Below are 23,051 nucleotides of genomic sequence, written 5' to 3'. Positions count from 1 at the left end.
CTTCTGGGGAGTTAGATAAACTTGCTAAACAGCACCGCTCAGTGTTTCCTGCGTGTGCAGTGACGCATGCTCTGGCTCGAGACCGCACCCAGCTAGAGTCAAAACTGGAGCTTAGTACTGCTCAGGCAAAGCGCTGCTCGCCCTCATGGCTCAATACCACAGATGTTTCTGCTCCTACCCTGCTAAAAGCTGAGGAGGTTAAGTTTTCTGAGCCACTGACCACTGTTGCCAGAGAGGAGGTCATAACAGAGCAAAAGAGTGATACTACCTTAACCATTGTTCAGCTTGGTCTGTCCGGAGGCTGAGTTACAGAATGCACCTTTGGGGTATTATTTAAAAAAAAAAACGGCTTGTTAATGAGAAGGTGGGCGTTTCATTTTGGTGTCTTGAAAAAGGAAGTTATTGATCAAATTGTAGTCCCCACAAAGTTCAGAGAAATGGTGCTGGGGATTTCACATGAGAATATAGCTGGCCATTTAGGTGTGGAAAAAAACTTGCAACCGCATCTTGCGTAATTACTGGCCACGTTTAAAGAGACGTAGCTTCGTTTTGTAAAACATGGTCTTCCGTCAGGGGGCTGGCAACCCAATCAGAATCACAGGATATCTAAAGGAATAATAAATTGCGTTATTACCATATCTAAAACGAATGCGCTCTGTAGATCGGTTGGTAAATACCTTTTTAATAGTAGGTCAAAACACACAAAAAAGCCTGCCATAAAAGCATGCCAGTGACCTAGGATAACCACAATAAGTGCAGCTGTGATAATGAAATATTATTGGCAAACATCGCAGCTGCGGCAACTAACTATAAGATAGCGTACCTTTTGTATTCGCCCACTAATGCAGTTAGTGCAGCAACACAGGTGTCGTAAACCGCAGTAATGCATCGGCGTCTTAGCTTAAAAACAAACACCTACGGTGCGCATCTCTGATAAAAAGTATTTCCAGTGTACCTTAAGTCTCCTAGGAGACACTGCTGAGAGAGTGTAAGCAGACTCAGGAAATAAGAAACGGAACTCTAGCAAAGAAAATTACGTTTCAACTGCATATGCATTGGCTTATTGTGACTGATATTTCATAGATCCACGCTTAAGGTCGCTCACAGAATTGAAAACAAAAACATGGTCATAGCGAGTTTCTTGTTCCCTTTTCTTGAGTTTAAAGTTTGCATGAATTGAATCCTGTGGAGGGCGTGGCACGGGACTCTATAGGCTCTATAAAACGCTATGGGTTGTGGCGCAGTTTTAATAGGAGCAGCGGAATTTTTACCTGTTTTCAAGATCCACGTGAAGCTATTTGTAAGTAAGCGCATATTTAATAAAAGCCGGAATTCATAGTTCTAAGATTATGTTGAAATGGATAAATAAACTACTCACATGTACAATAAGAAAACAACGTATCTCTTAGTATTGGATGATTGACATTTTTATACATTAAAAAAACTAGACAAGACTTTCTCTTTGTTCAAACAGCAACCATTTTATTACCCCAAATATAATTAATGTAATCAGTGTATTCCTTATTTGTTGCAGATTGATTAAAGATATGCTGCTCGCCAAACTTGAGTGTCACTTCACCTGGGGTTTGAATGACGCCAACGTAAATTATCTACAGTACAGGCTTAAAAGCAATATTGAAATGTCAGTGAGAGAGGACAGGAATATCGGATGGTCATACAATAATCTGGCTTTCACAAAGTTCATGCAAGGTCTCCTTGAGGAAGCACGGGATGACTTGGAAAAGGCTGAGGAGCACATCAGGAAGCATCATGGTGACAACTGTGAGAGGCAGCTCATCGTCACCTATGGCAATTTTGCATGGGTGTATTATCATATGGGTGAGCATGCACAATCCCAGACCTACCTGGACAAGCTGGAGAAGATTAAAATGCAGTTTCCAACAGAATCCCCTGCTGTTCTCCATCCTGAAATCTACGGGGAGAAAGGCAGGGCATTCATGAGCTTCTCTCAACAATACTATGAGAAAGCAAAAGAGTGCTTTGAGAAGGCGCTGGAGTTGGAGCCAGAAGAGATAGAGTGGAATGAGAGTTATGCTGTGGCTCTGTGTCGCACCGAGTTCAATCACACAAGCTTTGAAGAGTCCCCAGCAAGCAGGCAGTTGAGGCGGGTTTTAGAACTTGATCCAAACAATGCTTACATGATGGTACTGCTGGGTCTGAAGCACGCTAGCTATAAACAGAATCGGAGAGCCGAGGAGCTGATGGAAAGGGCCATGGACTTGGATCCCAACAAACCCTATGTGATACAGTATGTGGCAAAGTTCTATCGGAAAAATAAACAATTTGATAAGGCCTTGTCTTTTTTGAAAAGGCTGCAGGAAATGACACCCAATTCAGCCTTTCTGCACCATCAACTCGCTTTGATCTACATGAGTAAAAGACAGATGTCAATCCAGGATGGAGGAGAAGAGGCTGAAGCTCTTCTCACACTGTGCTTCCAACACCTGAATCAGGCCATCTCCATTCAACCCTCCTTTGTATATGCCAAGTTAGATTTAGCAGATTGCTATATAGAGAAGAATAACTTCAAGAAAGCAGAGGAGATGTTTCAAGAAACATTTAAAGTGGCTACTGCTAAGAATGACCACCCGCATGTTGTAGAGGTCCGTTACGCAGATTTCCAGCTCTACCACATGAAATCAGTGCCCTTGGCTATTATGCACTACAAGGAAGGGCTTAGACTGCAGAAAGATACACCAGAGGGGAAAAGGTGTGCACAGCAACTCAAAAAACTTTTGAGAAACCCACATGATGGCGAAGCTTATGGGCTTCTGGGTTATGTTCATGAAATAACAGGTGAAAAACTTCAAGCTATTGAGTGCTATGAGAAGGCCCTTCTGCTTGACCCTGGCAACGAGGAGTACCTCACTGCTCTGCGCAATCTCCGTTAACTCCGGAAATGACATCAACATGTTTAAATGCAAAGGCCATTTAAATGGCATACACCGCAAAAGATATTGTTTGTTTTCATTTATTTCCTCACTAGCCACTTTTGGACTGCAAAGTGCATGGATATTCTGTATTATTATTATTATTATTATTATTATTATTATTATTATTATTATTGAATGTCAGGTTAAACATTAAGGTTTTTAAAAGATTGTTAACTGTTTTTGTTAATTGTTTATTGTAAAAATTGTTAAATGTAATTATTAATCTAATGAAAGGATTACAGTTGCTTGCTTTTACCATCATGGTAAGTAATAAATACTGAAATGAATTCAAACCCACTGTGTAGCTCTTAACTGTGGAGTGGAACGCAAGGTTGGGGACGTTTTCAGGGCATAATAAGCTGTTCTCAATGGAGCTTTTAGCAGGGGGCCGACAATGCACAGAAAACATATTGATATGTCAAGAATTTCTATTTTAAAAAATATATATTTTTCAGCTATAATAGGCATAATACTTCAAAATCGAATGGCCGCCCCAGCTCACAGGCACCTGCATGTGTGTTGTATTAGTTTCTATCCAGAATGAATAAAAATGTATAATTAATGTGTTCCTGTTTTGTGTCAATTTCCTACTATCCATTGTTTTCAAAAACATGTCCTTTTGTACATGATGAAATCACTCATTTTAATCATAGATTTAATGATTTAATCTGCTGATGACAAACAGTCAGGTCCATAAATATTGGGACATCGACACAATTCTCCTCTTTTTGGCTCTATACACCACCACAATGGATTTTAAATTAAACGAACAAGCTTTAATTTGAGGGTATTTACATCCAAATCAGGTGAACGGTGTAGGAGTTATAACAGTTTCTATATGTGCCTCAGTTTGCGCTTGAAGATGGAAAGAGATTCTACTGTCCTGACCTCCACGGGGAGTTCGTTCCACCACCGTGGAGCCAGAACAGACAATAGACTTATACACACAACGCATCATATATCTATAAATATATATATATATATATATATACACACACACACACACACACACACACACACACACAACGATGAGCCACAACATTAAAACCACCTGCTTTTTTCATGGTTAAAATGTTTTAAACTGTATAAACTTGTCTATAAACACTTAATACTTCATAATATAATAGGCTATGTGTACTTATATAAGCAGATACTCGCACGTGAATTGCATTCAAAAGTTTAATTTTTGGAATGGAAAATTGGAAATGGAAATATTGTAAGCTCATTCGGAGGGGGGTGGGGTGCATTGTTTTGTTATTTCAATATCTTGGTACGTACTGGTGTTTAAAAAATGCTCCTGGACCTGAATAATTTTTCATCTTAAAAAAGACCACCCGCCATATTTAAGAATGCATGGCAAAAATATAATCTTCAAGGACACAGAAACAATTTTATAATGAAGGAATTAAGGGAATAGCAAACAATGTTTTCATTTCAGTTACATTTCCTTGTTTCCCGTGTCATGGGCGCTGCACTTACTGAGAAACGAAATTTACTGTAGTAGGAGAGATTAAGTTTCGGTTTCATGCAATGTATAGGCTACACGCCACACCGTGTTATATACACACACCGACAACCCACATAAAACCATCGCGCTTCGGAAACCGCGTAATTCCCAGATTAAGGGGAGTTCCCAGTCGGCTAAGGGGAGTTTTATTTGGAATCAGGCGGGCCCGCAGGTGCTCTATTTAAATAGTAGAATGTACAATTCTTAGCCTACGTTATGTTTTGCAATCGGTACGAACAGTTTTGTAATAACAGGTACCGTGTATATAGCACACATTCAATTAAAGAGCGAACGTGGTTTGTATGTAAAGTAATGCAAGCAAGAAATAGTCGATGCTGAATAACTTTATGAATTCGGCAGACGGACACATCGCGCCATCTATCTAGTCGTGTACATTGTGACTGGTTGTTTGCTGTCGTAACACGGATACATATAGCCTATCATAGCGACAATCAGTCAGTAATAAACCATTCCTGCTAGCCAATCGGAATTGAGTATCCACCCAGACCACGGTCTAACGTTTGTTTTATTTGTGGAGCACGGTTTATTATTGTGACATCTTGGATGTTGTGACAACATGGATTTCATGATATCTGACTTTAACGATGCTGCTGAGATCCCCTGGCACATCACTCCAACCCCAATGAAACACCTCATTCGACAGCCAGATATCAGCCTGAACTGTTAATTACTAGTATAAGTGTGCCAAATTAGGGTTGAAATGAAAAACCAGGATGGTAGATATCCCCAGGAATATTCTTAAACCTGTGAAGATCTGTTGATAGAACACTGGAACACAGATAGTGTCCAGTGTCCTTACGTTCACATGGGACATAAGATACATTTTAATCATTTAGCTGACGCTTTTAATCCGAAGCGATTTACAAGTGCATAGGTTCTTCCACAAGTTAAAGCAACATAATCCAAAGCAATCCAAAACTAGTAAAATACACATGAAGTGCTGTTCTGAACATACAGTCATCATCTGCTGTAAAGTAATATGGGGAATATTTACTGTATGTTCTCTAACTTTAGACTACTGCACACTTTACCATAATACTATGGCTATATGTAATTTGCAATAGGTTTTATTTGAAAGTACACTTAATTTCAGAACACATACAGCATGTATGTACTGTTTTTATGTGCTGCAATACAAACAGTAAAATGTTTAAATACAGAGTACATACTGTGCGTATGATCACTGTTGGACTCATTAGTGCGAGAGTTGAATTAACACTGGCCATTTCACTGAGCAGAACGAGAGAGAATTAAAAATATATTTCACTGTATGTTTTTAACAAATGCAAAGGTGAAACATTCATGGTACAAAACAAAACCCTAAAAATCTAAAAAGAAATTGCACAAACACCATAAATGCCAGCGTTGTGGACAGAGGAACCAAAAAGATGAAGTAATAAAGTTCATAATAAAGTCCAGACAGAGGGTCATGAGCCAAGTGAACCGGGTAATGGGGATCAGGCAGGCGGAAGTCGAGGGCTGGCGAAGTCAAAGCCAGGGAATCCCGCGCACAGGGGCAGAGAGAGGGCGAAGAAGCTGCTGAAGGATGGTTCGGGGCAGAGGAGGAAGTCCAGGGTAAGCGAGGGGCAGATCCAAAAAAGACAGACAGGCTTATAAGCAACACTGACAAGAGACAAGGAGAAACAGGTGAGACAATTGCCAGGGAGGAAATACATATATGGTGTGGAAGGTGGAGACACATAATGGGGAGAAATACATATATGGTGTGGAAGGTGGAGAGACGTAATGGGGAGAAATACATATATGGTGTGGAAGGCGGAGGCACGTAATGGGGAGAAATACATATATGGTGTGGAAGGCGGAGACACATAATGGGGAGAAATACATATATGGTGTGGAAGGCGGAGACACGTAATGGGGAGAAATACATATATGGTGTGGAAGGTGGAGAGACGTAATGGGGAGAAATACATATATGGTGTGGAAGGTGGAGACACGTAATGGGGAGAAAGGGCAAACAAGGGCTGGAGCAAGAGCTCAGAAAGCACATAGAAAATGGGGAAACAAGGAAAAGGTGTACTGACATTCAGGGGTGGTTCTAGGACTTTCTTTTCCTGGGGTGGCCAAGGGGGGTCCAAGGGTTGTCTGGGGGTGGTCACCATATCTTCTGGCTTTGTGCGCACAAAACCTTTTCTGCGGTTATTTATGTTTTCTGATAAGCTACGTTGGTGTGGTTTGTATTCTTATTAATTAAAGATAAGATTAAGATAGCCTTAATTAATAATCAAACTATGCAATGTATTGTCTTATTTATTGTAAATATATTTATTTGACTTGATATAAAATAAATTATAGCATGACTAACTGATTATTTTACTATTTACAAAGTGGTGTAACAACAATAACCACAAAGTGAACTATTTTGGGCTCATTAAAAAATGTGTTCACGATTGCATTTAAAACTGCATGTCCATGCCCATCGCCTTGCTGCTGTTCTTCGTGTCCATGCTGTTCTATCGCCAACGCATGCTCTTCATCAGTGGCAGGATTGTTCTTTGATAAAAGGTTCCACACGCAACAATGATTCTGCAGGCCCTCGCAGGTTCCACACGCAGCTCACAGTGGAGACAGCGGAACCTACGCTTGAGCTGCCCGATGTTCCGCTCCAACCCTATGTGCGTTAAGGCGTTGTTGTATCGTTCCTAGAATGGAAAACAAAATCATTGAACAAACTAAGAAGTCTAGCAACAGTAATAATAAAAGTAAATGGAAATACAGGTAGAGGGACTCAAGAATGGTGTCATCAGCCACGGTCGACAAGGGCACCTGTGTTATTTCTCTGTATTTACGAATACATAAGACAACTACGTGCTGTTACAAGATGATAACTTCAATGTTGTTCTTCGTCCGTGTTACATCCCCTCATGTCATTCACTCCCGAGTCCCACAGCGCTACCCCGTGGCGTAACATAACACAACCCTAACAGTACCCACTCCGAACAGTATACCACCGTGCACACCACACCGTCTTCAGAATCTCTCCTGAGCCTACTCTCCGCCAGGATACGGGAGTCATGGGTGCTCCCAGGCCATGACGCCACCACATTTGTGATGCGGCAGAGGTGGTCACGCACCGGTTGAATATTAATGGAGTGATAATTCTTACGATTTAAGTATTTGTCTCCATTTGCCCGGGGTGCCTGGATCCTCATGTGAGTGCCATCGATAACGCCACAGACACGGGTAAAGCCATGTTGTCTCAATAAATTAGTGTTCGTGATTTCTTGCTCGGGGCGTGATGGAAATGTAACTGTTCAAGCGCCGGCAAAGGGCCCCTGCCACTCTGTGGACCACCCTGCACACTGTTGATTTATGGACTCTAAATGCATCGCCTACCACAGTCTGGAAGCTCCCAATAGCAAAAAACCTCTGCGCAATTGAAAATTGTAATAAAAAAAAAAATTGTGTTTGGTGATCGAGTTCATCTTCCAGGTCGGTTGCGATCTCGTAAATCTATATTCAATAATTAAGTTTTCATATGTCATATAATCAAGTGGATTTTCTCTGTCACTAAAAATTCGCAGAGGGACATTTTTTTAGAGACTGTCGTGGCTCTATAAAAGGTTGTGGTTTGTGCCGCAGTTTTGATAAGAGCAGGGAAACTTCAAGCTATTGAGTGCTATGAGAAGGCCCTTCTGCTTGACCCTGGCAACGAGGAGTACCTCACTGCTCTGCGCAATCTCCGTTAACCCCGGAAATGACATCAACATGTTTAAATGCAAAGCCCATTTAAATGGCATACACCTCAAAAGCTTTTGTTCGTTTTCATTTATTTCCTCACTAGCCACTTTTGGTCTGCAATAATAAAATTATTATTATTATTATTATTATTATTATTATTATTATTATTATTATTATTATTTTCTGAATGTCATGTTAAACATATCATGTTTTTAAAAGAATGTTAACTGTGTTTGTTAATTGTTAATTGTAAAAATTGTTAAATGGAATTATTAATCTGATGAAAGGATTACTGTTGCTTGCTTTTGCTATTACAATTATGGTAAGTAATAAATACTGAAATGAATTCAAGCCCACTGTGTAGCTCTTAACTGTGGAGTGCAACGCAAAGTTGGGGACTTTTTCAGGGCATAATAAGCTGTTCAATGGAGCTTTTAGCAGGGGTTGGACCGACAATGCACAGAAAACATATTGATATGTCAAGAATTACTATTAAAAATTTTTATTTTTTTCAGCTATAATAAGCATAATACTTAAAATCGAATGGCCGCCCCAGCTCACAGGCACATGCATGTGTGCTGTATTAGTTTCTATGCAGAATGATATATAATTCACGTTCCTGTTTTGTGTCAATTTCCTAGTATCCATTGTTTTCAAAAACATGTCCTTTTGTACATGATGAAATGTCACCTTCCTGTCAGCTTCGACCAGTCTCGTCCTGCCTGCAGAACTGCTGTACTCTGGATGTTTTATGTTTTTTGCACTATAGTCTGTAAACTCTAGAGACGGTTGTGCATGAAAATCTCTGTTTCTGAGATACTCAACCACCCTGCCTGGCACCAACAATCCATGATCAAAGTCACTTAGACCACATTTCTTCCCCATTTGGTCTGAAAAACAGCAGAACCTCTTGACCATGATTTTATGCATTTAATTGCTGCCACATGATTGAGTATAGTGTTTATCATACTTATTATAGCTGAAAATTTTTTCAGAAAAATATAAATTCTTGACATATGAATAAGTTGACTATGCAGTCAGTATACATATGCACTCAGTGAGCACTTTATTAGGTATTTATTACATTACATTACATTCATGGCATTTGGCAGACGCTATTATCCAGAGCAATGTACAACAAAGTGCAAAGTGCATACCCATAACCAGGGATAAGTGCGCTGAAAGACCCTAGTGAGAAATACAATTTCAACTGCTACCTGCACAACGAAGATAAGGACCAGGGCGTATTTGATCATCAGATTATTTATTTATTTATTTATTTATTTATTTATTTATTAAAACCACCTGCTTTTTTCATGATTAAAAATGTTTTAAACTGTATAAACTTGTCTATAAACACTTACTACTTCATAATATAATAGGCTATGTGTACTTATATAAGTAGATACTCGTAAGTGAATTGCATTCAAATGTTTTTAAAGGAAAATGGAAGTATGCTCATTCGGAGGGGGGTGGGGTGCATTGTTTTGTTATTTCAATATCTTGGTACGTACTGGTGTTCATGATGACGTCTATTTAAAAAATGCTCCAGGACCTGCAGCATTTTTCATTTTGAAAAAGACCACCCGCCATATTTAAGAATGCATGGCAAAAATATAATCTTCAAGGACACATAAACAATTTTATAATGAAGGGATTAAGGGAATAGCAAACAATGTTTTCGTTTCAGTTAAATTTCCCTGTTTCCCGTCTCATGGGCGCTGCACTTACAGAGAAATTAAATTTACTGTAGTAGGACAGATTAAGGTTCGGTTTCATGCTATTTATAGGCTACACGCCACACCGTGTTATATACACACACCGACAACCCAAATAAAACCATCGCGCTTCGGAACAATTAACGGACCCAGCACGCTTTTATGCAACAATTAACAGATTTTAAGGGATTAATTAAGGGAAAATGCAATACTTAAGGGAGTTTTTTTGAGGGTTTCTGGTACTTCACTTAAGGAAACCCTTAAGTGACACTTACACTTAAGGTACATTGGTCCTAACTTCTAGTTTCTTGTTCCCCGTGAAAAACCGCCATGAGTTTCGTGTTTGCAGAATTGGAATCCTCTGGAGGGTCCTCGTACGCTACATCATCCCTACGAAACATTGGGGAGGAGACTGTTGTGGCTCTATAAAAGGCTGTGATTTGTGACGCAGTTTTGCTTGTTTTCAAGATCCACTTGAAGGTGTTCTTCATGGCGTAAGTACGCGCATCTTTAATAAAAGCCTGAACTAATAGTTCTAAGATTATGATGAAATAGATGAATAAACTACTCACATGTACAATAAGAAAACTTTTGTAAGCCAAAAACAGATCTGTTGGTGTTGGATGATTTACATTTTTATACATTTTAAAAATGCTTTCTCTTTGTTCAAACAGCAACCATTTTATTATCTAAAATATAATGAACTTAATCATTGTATTCCTTATTTGTTGCAGTTTAATTAAAGATATGCTGCTCGCCAAACTGCGTCAACTTGAGTGTCACTTCACCTGGGGTTTGAATGACGCCGACTTAAATGATCAACAGAACAGGCTAAAAAGCAAGATTGAAATGTCAGTGGGAGAGGACAGGAATATCGGATGGTCATACAGTAATCTGGCTTTCACAAAGTTCATGCAAGGTCTCCTTGAGGAAGCACGGGATGACTTGGAAAAGGCTGAGGAGCACATCAGGAAGCATCATGGTGACAACTGTGAGAGGCAGCTCATTGTCACCTATGGCAATTTGGAGAGGCATGGGTGTATTATCATATGGGTGAGCATGCACAATCCCAGACCTACCTGGACAAGCTGGAGAAGATTAAGATGCAGTTTCCTACAGAATCCCCTGCTGTTCTCCATCCTGAAATCTACGGGGAAAAAGGCGGAGCATTCATGAGCTTCTCTCAACAATACTATGAGAAAGCAAAAGAGTGCTTTGAGAAGGTGCTGGAGTTGGAGCCAGAAGAGATAGAGTGGAATGAGAGTTATGCTGTGGCTCTGTATCGCACCGAGTTCAATCTCACAAGCTTTGAAGAGTCCCCAGCAAGCAGGCAGTTGAGGCGGGTTTTAGAACTTGATCCAAACAATGCTTACATGATGGTTCTGCTGGGTCTGAAGCACGCTGACTATAAAGAGTATCAGAGAGCCGAGGAGCTGATGGAAACGGCCATGGACTTGGATCCCAACAAACCCTATGTGATACAGTATGTGGCAAAGTACTATCGGAGAAATAAGAAATTTGATAAGGCCTTGTCTCTTTTTAAAAGGCTGCAGGAAATGACACCCAATTCAGCCTTTGTGCACCATCAACTCGGTCTGATCTACATGAGTAAAAGACAGATGTCAATCCAGGATGGAGGAGAAGAGGCTGAAGCTCTTCTCACACTGTGCTTCCAACACCTGAATCAGGCCATCTCCATTAAACCCTCCTTTGTATATGCCAAGTTAGATTTAGCAGCGTGCTATGCAGAGAAGAAGAACTTCAGGAAAGCAGAGGAGATGTTTCAAGAAACATTTAAAGTGGCTACTGCTAATAATGACAGTCTACATGTTGTAGAGGTCCGTTACGCAGATTTCCAGCTCTACCACATGAAATCAGTGCCCTTGGCTATTATGCACTACAAGGAAGGGCTTAGACTGCAGAAAGATACACCAGAGGGGAAAAGGTGTGCACAGCAACTCAAAAAAGTTTTGAGAAACCCACATGATGGCGAAGCTTATGGGCTTCTGGGTTATGTTCACGAAATAACAGGTGAAAAACTTCAAGCTATTGAGTGCTATGAGAAGGCCCTTCTGCTTGACCCTGGTAACGAGGAGTACCTCACTGCTCTGCGCAATCTCCGTTAACTCCGGAAATGACATCAACATGTTTAAATGCAAAGGCCATTTAAATGGCATTCACCGCAAAAGCTTTTGTTTGTTTTCATTTATTTCCTCACTAGCCACTTTTGGACTGCAATAATATTATTATTATTATTATTATTATTATTATTATTATTATTTACTGAGTGTCATATGTTTTTAAAAGAATGTTAACTGTGTTTGTTAATTGTTAATTGTAAAAATTGTTAAATGTAATTATTAATCTGATGAAAGGATTACTGTTGCTTGCTTTTGCTGTTACAATTGTGGTAATAAATATTGAAATGAATTCAAGCCCACTGTGTAGCTCTTAACTGCGGAGTGCAACGCAAGGTTGGGGCCTTTTGTTTAATAAGCATAACATAACAAGCTGTTCTCAATTCAGCTTTTAGCAGGGGTCAGACCGACAATGCATAGTTAACTTATTGATATGTTGTAAGAATTTCAATAATAAAAAATATAATAAATATTACAATATTTTTCAGCTATAATAAGTATAATAAACACTATACTTCAAAAACGAATGGCAATTTTACCCAACCTGGTTCACAGGCACCTGCATGTGTGTTGTGATAGTTTCTATCCAGAATGAATAAGAATGTATAATTCATGTGTTCCTGTTTTTTCATGTCAATTACTTACTATCCATTGTTTTCAAAAACAAAAAACTCATGTCCTTTTGTACATGATGAAATCACTGAATTTAATAAGAGGTTTAATGATTTAATCTACTGCTGACATTCTGTAACATTCAAACTTCCCCAAAATGAAAAGTAGCATTCGTACTATACTGCATTTTAACTCACAAGACAGTGTTGAAGAAACATTACTTTCACGGTGTTAAAACACAGATTTTTTAATAACTCTTGATGAAGTTCAAATCACCTTGCCACTCATACACGAGAAGCAGGTTGCTGTAATACGTAAGTGAAAATAAACCCATCATTCTTGTTCAAATACAACTATGCAAAATCCCAATGTTTCAACATGCCCCTTGTTGGTTTTCCCCCCATCTCAAATCATACAATGTACAGGCATACATTTAACACATTTCATGCTATTTGTCAATAAAATAATTCACAGTACCATAAGAGAATAAAACTATAAAAAGTATAATTTTGTGATATGAAACATTGCACTTTGCCAATGCATTTTCATTGAGGTGTCTTTCACCATTTAATATAAACCAGGGGTGCACAACTCCTGTCTTGGAGGGCTGTTCTGGTTTTTGTTCCAACCTTTAGGATACACGAGCTGTCCGCGCCTGTAGGTGGTGCTTATACAAATGTCATTGTCAGACCAAAATATGATTGAGTTAATTCAATAATTATGAGCTTAAGTTGACACAAAATCCTGAAACGAATCAGCCCTTGTTGTGTGCCCCTGGCATGAACCGAAGAACTCTTTCCATTCATTTGAAAAAATAACTTCCATTGCTTTTAACACTCATGTTCCCTGCTTTACACGAGAAGGGAAATTGGAACCAGCGAATACGTTTCGGTTTCGTTTCTCGTACAAGCGTTATAAAACTTTCATTGCTAGCATGATATAAACTGTTCCGTTATAATGAAATAAAGACGGTACAAATGAAGAATATAAACTGTTTTAAATATAGTATAATAATATAATTAAGACATGACAACATGTAGGCTATTTATTATTGGCGATAATTTTAATTTAAGAAGATTATTTAGGCGTCCCTACACGTATTTGTCCATCGCAGGGCACACACACCATTCACTCACACACTCATACCCACGGGCAATTTAGACTCTCCAATCAGCCTAACCTGCATGTCTTTGGACTGTGGGAGGAAACCGGAGTACCCGGAGAACATGCAAACACGGGGAGAACATGCAAACTCCACACAGAGAGGCCAACGGGGATTCGAAACCATGACCTCCTTGCTGTGAGGCAGCAATGTTACTCACTGCACCATCCGTGCCACCTAGTTAAATGTTGTAAAGCACTGTTCTTACTAACTATCACTCATTTAAATATTGTACAGTACTAATCCGATTAATACCCTTACTGTCTGTCTAACTATCTAACAGTCATTTGAATTGGGTAGTTTAGATTTATCACGTAACTCACTAACGCAATCTCTTCATATCTCTTCAATATCTCCACCACCCTATGCTATCCCTGATTACTTGCTTAGTTTCAGCGAAGTTACTTGCTTAGTTACAGTGCACCTGTCTCTGACTATCACTACGTCTTCAATCTATGCAAATGTCTATTTACTAGATTACTCCCTAATCCGGAGCCGTATGTTTCACATGTGTGTTATCGTGCATCCAGTCCGCGTTCTCGTCTCCCCCCTGTTATTGTATTATTACCCTATTATGATTCCCCACCTGCTGTCTATTTGTTAGCCCACCTTTCTCCCGAGCCCCGCCTAGATTGCCTTGCCCTCTGGTTTTGTTTTCCCATCTGCTCTCTTTGTTTTTGATTATTTGCTTTGTTTCGTAACTTCGATTCTTTGCCTTAGCCCTTTCGTACTTTCGCCTTTTGATTTCCTGGATTTTTGACCTTTCGCTTGTTTACTCGACTATTCTTTTGCTTTCTGTTTTTGGCTTTGTCTTGGATCTCTTGCCTTTTGAACTTGGAAATAAATACAACTTTTTTGGATTTTCCCGTGGTCTGCGTCTGGGTCCTCGGTGCCGTACATAACAAAAAGTGTTTTTATTGACTTATGCTAAGCACCAGAAAAAAATAAATAAAAATAATAATAATAATTCTTACCACTCTGGATGATGCAAGAACTACATTGGTAAACTGTGGAGACTGACATATCCGGTATTTTAACACAGAGAACATGTTCTGTAAAACCATTAAAAATATATTTTTCTAAATGTAATGCAACAAGACAACCATTTATTTGACAGAGAACTGGATATGACACATTGCGTCAAGTCTCTGATTGCTGTGGATTGTATATAGTCCTACTGTAGAGTACAACTACAATACATTCAGTAAAATCTCACTTTAGATGAAAGCTGCACACCCATTTGATATCATTAGCAATGGGCTTTATTTTGATATGCACCGTTTTCGCATCACGTTAACTGCACCAGATTTTCATGTGCCGTATGGTGTATGTTGTGACGCAGTGGCACTCCGATATGCAGAGCTGAATTCACTATTTTAGTTGTGCAGCAGTTATTCTCTGAGATGTGCATGTTGACTGTGGTATTAATCATGACTTCCCATGAAGCCCCCCACCCCGTCACCACCCATCCTGGTTTAGAAAAAAAATAATCTCTGGATGAGGAAATACTTAGCAGACAATATCACCTTGCGGTAACACTGAATGAATTTGCATGACTACTTCAGCAGCATGACAAAATAACCACATGATAATTACTTCAATATGGAGAATGACGAGGGGGAAATCCAGTCGGAAGAGATGCAACTTTCACATTGCTCATAGCAGCACCAGCAACTCATCTACTGCAGGCATGTAGGTGTAGGATAGCAGCAGCTACAGAGATAACTGAAATACAGGCTGTATACAATGCATAAGTCCCATCAAGCAATTGACTTGAGCATAAATGGACAGTAATGTCAACATTATCCATGTTGAGTGATAAGCCATTATCATTTGCACTAAAAATCCACTGAGATAATTTACAGATTAACACTAAAAATGTTTTATTGTGACACAATCAAACAGGTGCATGGCGGCTGAGGCCTGAACTCGATCCAATAACATACACTGACTGCTCTCATTTTCAGCAAGAAAACAACAAACAATGCATCACCAATAATATATTAAGCTATGCAAAATACCAGCAAGAATTTCATTCATTAATATTTGTTTTTTATTCATTAATATTTTTTATTAATATTTCTTCAGTAATCTTTGTACCAATACGTACTTATGAATAAATAACTTTTTCTCCAACTTGCTTGGTATTAATGCTACTGCCGGATCATTCATTAATATTTTTCAATCTCAATCTGTCGGACAAAGCCACTCATATTTAAAAGAGTTACAATGAAGCACAAAAAATGATAATGGTGCTGTCGTGTCTAGGAAACGACAGAGTCCAAATCTTCAATTTATCGAAAAACATTTTTGCGAGGGAAAAGACGACACCACGGCAGCAAGATCTTCAGTAAAATCAGACTTTATTTAGCACAAGTGCATAAAGCCGGATCAGCTCTCCAGAACTGAACCCCGACTGTCATTTTTACACCCATTTTATACACAGTTACTCCACCTACAACTCAAACCTCATTCTGGCAAATCACCCACACTGTTCTTATTGTAACTCCTCCCAACGCTCCTCCCACAACGTCATTGTGGCAAATTGCCAACGGTCCTTATGCTCTGCCAACTCTGTACAAAGTTCAGGGCGTTCTGCCAACTATGAACAAAGTTCAGGACTCCCCCTGTCCTCACTTCACCCCGCACCTGCTCTTGGCAAACTACCAGACCTCATAAAGTTCTGGATGCCCCCCCTCTAACGCATACGTCATCCATACATGTCACTCTGTATCTTTCGTTTGTATAAGACAAACTAAGCAGCAGTAATCTTTGAAAATATACAGACATACTAAACATTTGATTTAATATTCACTTCTAATATGCTTTTCTAATATACAGACATACTAAATATTTGATTAATTATTCTCTTCTAAAGGAGTATGTCACGTTTCAGGTCTGTTCTTACCATGTTTTATGTTTATTCATTTTGTCTTAATCACGTATTGTCTTATCATGTATTATGTTAGTCTAGGTTCGTCATGTTGTTTCGTTTATTTCTTGTTACGATTTATTTTTTCGTCATGTCTAGTTATGTTTTGTTACGATTTTATTACCTTGTTATGTTGAGTGGTTATCGTCTTAGTTTCGTTTTGTGTTATGTTTTGATTTATGTTTATTGTTACGTAGACTGGTTACTGTTTAAACATACACTTTTACATGTCTTTCCGCAAACCATGCGTTCCGCCTTTCTCTCTCTTTCTGTCATTCGCACCCTAATTGTTTCTATTTGTTGATTTACTAAAACTACTAACGCTAGATCAGGATTGGGTAGAACTAACAAACTAATCATATGTTCATGTTACCTTATGTTTCTCGTGCATGTCATTTACTAATTTACTAATGCTAGGGCAGGAAAGGTTTATTACTAACGATTACTAATTACCTTGTTAAACTTGTCATCCATCGCACCTGTTTTCTATTTTCTTGCTGCGCTCTAACTAATTGTCTACACCTGTCTACACCTGCATTTATATCCCAGTCGCGCTACCGTTTCTTTGCGAAATTGTCTGCAAAATTGACGCAAGTCTTGAGCATTATTTACTGTTTGATTCACGTTACGAGCCAAGCCTGTTTTACCGACCATTGTTTATTGATTTCTGGTTAGTTGGCCATCGTTTGTTTTTTGACCACGTCTTCGCCTACCATTTTTGTACCTTTGCCTCGCTGATTGTTTCATGGTTTCGACTTCCGCATCGCCCTCAACTACGACCCTGCCTACCGTCCGCCTGTACTTCTGCCCCGCTGACAGCTCTCCTGCTACCGGACCTTCCTGCACGTCTACCGACTACGAGTTTGCCTCTTCCCTCGGCCCCGTGCTTTTTGTTTGTTTTTGTTTGTTTGTCCTGGGATTCGTCCCAAATAAAGCCCTGACGGGACTTTATCTAACCATTGTTTCTGAGTCGTGCATTTTGGGTCCAACCCCCACGCACCCGTCTCAGGGTAAATGTATGTTAGATTCTTTGCTCTCATTTCAACAGTTTTCACTGTGGTTTCTTGTGTTTTCATAAGCTCAGCTATAATTAATGTTCTAGGTCAAATAGATACACTCCTGGCATAAAACATTGAGAGTCCCGGGGAAATCAGCTGTAAAGGCATATCTCGCTTTGCCCGTGTCTTTGACTACACAGTTCGAGACGCCTCCCCCGCCCCAGCTGGCTCACTGTGTAATTCTAGCATAATTTAGCAGTTAATCAGTTTGAAACTATACAGGGTACATATCATACTTTAATACGGATATATTGATACACTTTTAGCACACATCGTCAAGAGTTTTGGAGGAACCAGCCTGCTCACTAAGGTGGAGTCTTATTTTGACTTGTGATTGTTTATCATGCTTTTAGGAGGGAGATCTTTTATTCTGTGAATTTTCCCCTACAGTACCCATCCAGCCAATTCATCTAGTGCCGTGAAAAAGTATTCACTCACTTTCCTATAGAAACCTAGCCTAGTGGCTAAGTTGCTTAACAAGGACCCTGAAGGTTTGGGGTTCGAACCCCAAAGGGAAACAGAAGAAACAGAACTTTTTCATTTTTTTTCATTTATAATAATAAAAATATATATTTATAGAGCACTTTTTAAACACACAGCAACAGAAGTAAAAACAGACAAGTAAAAAAAAAAAAAAACTGTAGATTACGTAATATAACAGTAGAATAACAGTAAAATAAATTTATAAAATACTGATAATGATAAAACGGCAAAGAAGGTTCAAATAAATTAAAATAAGTTAAAAATGAGTGAAATAGTTCCTCAGAAAAGACCCATTTAAAGAGGTTAAGAGGTTACTCTTTACTTTTCTTTTAAAAATATCCACACATTCAAAAGTCCTCAGATCCAAAGGAATCTTGTTCCGCAGTCTGTGGCATATGAACTGAATTTGGAGCCTTGGACCATGGAACAGATAACAGTAGGGAATCTGAGGATCTGAAGGTTCAAGTTGGAACATATTTGATTCAAACAGTTTCTTTCTTTGTCAGAAAGCCAGTGAATAATGCATTGCAAAAATCCAAATGACAAAAGCATGCATCCGTTTTTCCACAATCTTCAAACTTTGGAAATATTTAATAAATGGAAGAATGCAATTTTGATCACATTTCAGATATGTGCATCAAAATTCAGGCTGCTATCAAACCAAAATTTTCACCTGAGAAGTGATATTTTAAATCCTGGGGTGTGTTTCCCGAGGCCTTCTTAACTCCACGTCGTTTTGTAAGGTTGGTCTGGACCACTTTTAGCTATATTTATGGCTAGCATTATATCCCCAAACTCCGTTTTGTGCTTGGCAGTTGTGACACTAATATTGTTATTGTTCTTTTTTGTTTCGTACTTTGTATGTTGCACTTGGTAAGAGACCATCTGCTAGTGAATGTAAATCAGAGATTTATGAATGTAAATCAGAGATTTATGACCGTGCCAATGTCTCAGGGCAGACTGGGGGCAGTGACTATGTCTGTGTAGAGTCTGGGGCAGTGACTGTTTCTGTGTGCAGATTCAGGGGCAGTGACGCTGGCTGGACTTTGGGCTACATGCTGAATCTCACGAACATGATCCCAGCGGAAGCCCGGGACAGCCCACCTCTTCCCCCACGCGAGCTACGTCACAATCATGGTCCTGTTCAGCCTGTTTGTGACTGTGGTCCTACTGCTCGCGTGCAAGCTGTTCAGCCGGACAGTCTGCACTCACAGAAAGCCAATCATCTGACACGTGATGATGAGTCAACTCTCTCTCTCTCTCTCTCTGTATCTCTCTCTCTCTCTGTATCTCTATCTCTCTCTCTCTGTATCTCTCTCTCTATCCCTCTCTCTCTCTCTCTCTCTCTCTCTCTCTCTCTATCCCTCTCTCTCTCTCTAAAACAATTCAGAAACCATGGCTCCCACCAAGGATGATAACCATGAAGTTCATAATGATGTCATATGACACATCACTCTCCAGAGAATGAATGGAGCTGGTTACAGGTTGCAACACAGCAGCTGTGGGAATTTATCCTGCATACACTGTTTGGTAACAGCCTTTTTCTTTTACCCAGTAATTCAACCGTTAAATTAATGAGTTGAGTTATCAGCTATGCAAATGAGCTGCTTGTGAATTGACAGTCAATAGCAACGTATGGCCACCCCGCACTGGAAACACAGCAACAATTGTTGGGAACATTATTTCACAGAAAATACTGTAGAATATTAAAGATATAGGTCTAAGTAGTAAATGTGTACCCCCTTTCATTTGGTAACAATTTACCATTTTTGAGTTATGAGCTATGCAAATGAGCTGGTTGGCAATTGACAGTCTATGGCAATGCATGCCCATACTACGCCTGACAGACAGCAACAATTGCTGGGAACTTGATTTCACAGAAAAGAATGTACAATATTAAAGACATGGGTCTATGGCTTAAACGTATACCCCCTTTTAGTTGGTAACAATATATAGTTTTTTAGTAATTAGCTTTGCAAATCAGCTGGTCGTAAACTGATAGTGTATATCAATGCATGTTTTTGCCACACGTGAAATGCAGCAACAACTGGTTTTTATAGAAATTAGTGCACAATTTTATATTCTCTGCAAAACATCACTAATTATATCCAACTGTATTAGTTTTAAAAAGAAAAATGACAAGGTGTGTCGCTTCCTCTGCAGTTTTGGGGTGGTGTTCCTTCACCCAGACCTCCAACTCCGGACTCACCATCCACTGGAACTATCTTCCCCCGTCCTGTGCTCTGATTTGACACATTTGGTGAACAGCTTGTTGAGGTACACATTAAGCTCCCATGGTGCTTCACTCTCCAGAATGTCCAATAATGTCCAAGAATATTCAGCGGTAGGCGTCTGTGGCCATTTCGTATTTGACTAGAATGGCATCATTGACTTTGTCGTAGTTTTCGGTGTCGCCCGTGTCCATGCTGAGATAAATACTTTGAGCTTTCGCTGTCAAGAGCTGCACTGAGCAAATTGCCCAGTCATCTCGGAACCAGGGACAAACTTTCGCAAACCCTCTCAAATGAGGTTTAAAAGTGCTTGATGTCGTCATCGGCAGTCTGTGGTTGCAGCTTCAGTACTAGGAACCCTAGAGGTTCTCTCGTTAGCCTTGCCAGTTCACTCACTGGGCGAAGCACCGTTTTCAGTAAATCCGCCGACCGATGACAAACGAGGCCTTGTTTTGTGTAGAACCACATGATCGGTCTGGTTTTGATTTTCACGTCATAGATATAAGGAAGCAAACCCAAACTTTAACTCAAGGGTTGGCGTGTTGGTGAGTGTCCCTAGTTACACAAGCACATTTACAAATGACATAAACAATGAACATGAACAAACTTACTGGGGGGGAGGGGGGGCTGGGGGGAGTTAATTTTAAATAGTGTCCATCTATTGCAAGCTATTATCCATGTACGTAATTAACACATTACCTTCCAAAAGTAACATTTTCACCTTGTTCCCAGTATAAAAAGTTTAAAGCTTTGAAAGTGATGGCTGGTGAGATTCAAATCAATCTACAATAATGCACCCACTGCGAATGGAGGATGCTTAATTAAACTGGTGCTTTTTTTTGATGGGTTCAGGAAGGTCATTGGTCACAACGCAGACTCTTTCTGCATGTCACTTGACACAGCATTGGCTTCATAGCATTATGGTCCCTGCATTTAATGCGAAATGTTGTGCTTTTTATCCAGTAAACCAATAGCTGCCTCTAATCTAACCAGCTTATATGAGAAAACCATAAACTCAGTCTGCAACCCAGCCAAAACATGCTTCCTTAAGAAAAACATCCCCTGGTTGTCTAAGGTCGAGTCGCTAATTAACAGTTTCACCTTTCTGACTCTTCCATCAGTGCTGGGATACACCTCTGCTACTCTTGCTAATTTCCATTGATTTCGTGGAGAATTGTCCTCGCAAAGGATGACAATGTCATTAACCTTTGTATTTCTCTTATCCTTTTGCCATATTTGTCTTTGCTGAAGATTAAGGAGGTACTCCTTCTTCCACCTTGTCCAGAATTAATTTACTAAGAACTGCACCTGGCACCATCTCTTGCGCAGGTATAGATCCTGACTCACAAATTGACCAGGAGGGGGCGATATTATGCTGGACTTCATCATGAGTATGTGGTTCGGGGTGAGAGGTTCAAGACTTGTTGGATCATTCAAGTGCTCTGTTGTCAGAGGTCTGCTATTTATGATAGCCATCACTTCATACAGAAAGGTCCTAAGTGATGCACTGTCGAGTCTTTTAGCAGATTGATCAAGGATTGCTGTTAGAACACTTCTAACCGTCTTTATTTGTCTCTCCCATACACCTCCCATATGGCTTGATGATGGGGTGTTCATTATGAACTCACATCCAAATTTCTTCAACTGTTCATGATCCAGGTCCTGTCCTTCATGGCATTCATGAACTCTCGTTTTGCGCCTACAAAGTTGGTGCCTTGATCACATCTCAACTGTCTTACATTTCCACGTATTGCAATGAATGCACGCAATGCATTGATGAAAGCATCTGTGGTGAGATCATCAAGCATTTCGATATGTATGGCTCTAGAGCACATACAGGTGAAAAGAACACCATACTTCTTCAGTTCCTTTCTCGCTTCTTTCACATAGAACGGGCCGAAGCAATCTATGCCACAATATGTGAATGGGGTTGTCATTTCCATTCTTTCTTCTGGCAAATCTGCCATCTTTGGATCTTGTGTGTTCCTTCTATACTTTCTGCACGTAGTGCACTTGTAAATGTGTGAAGCAACTGCGCTGCTGCATCCTATGACCCATATTCCATTAGATCGCAATTCATTTACAGTTATTCCTCTCCCTTGATGCTGAACCTTCTCATGGAATTACTTGATCAGTAAAGAAGACACATGACTTGCCTTTGGTACAATGGCAGGATGCTTGACATGTGGGTGAAGGCTAGATCTTGACAAGCATCCTCCAACCCTGAGTATACCGTACTCATCTACAAATGGACTTAGTTTGTAAAGCTTATTTGCTTTGTTTTTGGATCTTACTTCCTTGCATTGCTTTATACTTTTGATTTCACTGCTGAATGCTTCCGCTTGGGCCAATTTGATTATGAAAAACTGTGCTTCCTGTCTTAGCATGGCGCTTGAGACAAGCAATGGCCTTGACAGCTCTTTTCCATTCAGAAAACTTTGACAGGCGGTCTAGCAATGTCCTTTCTTCTTTTGCTTTGGTGTTGAGCACTTGGGCTTTTCGTAGTTCTGGATCGTTGTCACTGACCTCTCCC

General features: G+C 39.7%; 2 protein-coding genes and 1 pseudogene across 3 annotated transcripts in view; 2 read left to right on the top strand and 1 right to left on the bottom strand.

The window, feature by feature from the left end:
• The window catches only part of idh3b (isocitrate dehydrogenase (NAD(+)) 3 non-catalytic subunit beta), a 71,005-nt gene that overhangs the window by 19,446 nt on the left and 28,508 nt on the right, over positions 1 to 23,051 (bottom strand). The gene's annotated exons all lie outside the window — the stretch shown is intronic.
• On the top strand, positions 1,254 to 3,516 carry LOC133105540 (interferon-induced protein with tetratricopeptide repeats 5-like). Its single transcript, XM_061215708.1, has 2 exons — positions 1,254 to 1,300; positions 1,535 to 3,516. The coding sequence occupies exon 2, from the start codon at positions 1,548 to 1,550 to the stop codon at positions 2,910 to 2,912; it is 1,365 nt and encodes a 454-aa protein (XP_061071692.1). The 5' UTR covers positions 1,254 to 1,300; positions 1,535 to 1,547; the 3' UTR covers positions 2,913 to 3,516.
• LOC133105636 (interferon-induced protein with tetratricopeptide repeats 5-like) lies at positions 10,376 to 12,132 on the top strand (annotated as a pseudogene).

This window comes from Conger conger, chromosome 12 (assembly GCF_963514075.1).
Source record: "Conger conger chromosome 12, fConCon1.1, whole genome shotgun sequence".
NCBI classification, from domain to species: Eukaryota; Metazoa; Chordata; class Actinopteri; order Anguilliformes; family Congridae; genus Conger; species Conger conger.
The sequence above is the reverse complement of the archived record's forward strand: the minus strand, read 5'-3'. Positions and strand labels throughout refer to the sequence as shown.

Bases quoted from the DNA above. Each gene is read 5' to 3' on its own strand.
- LOC133105540 (XM_061215708.1), top strand. From the start codon at position 1,548: ATGCTGCTCGCCAAACTTGAGTGTCACTTCACCTGGGGTTTGAATGAC.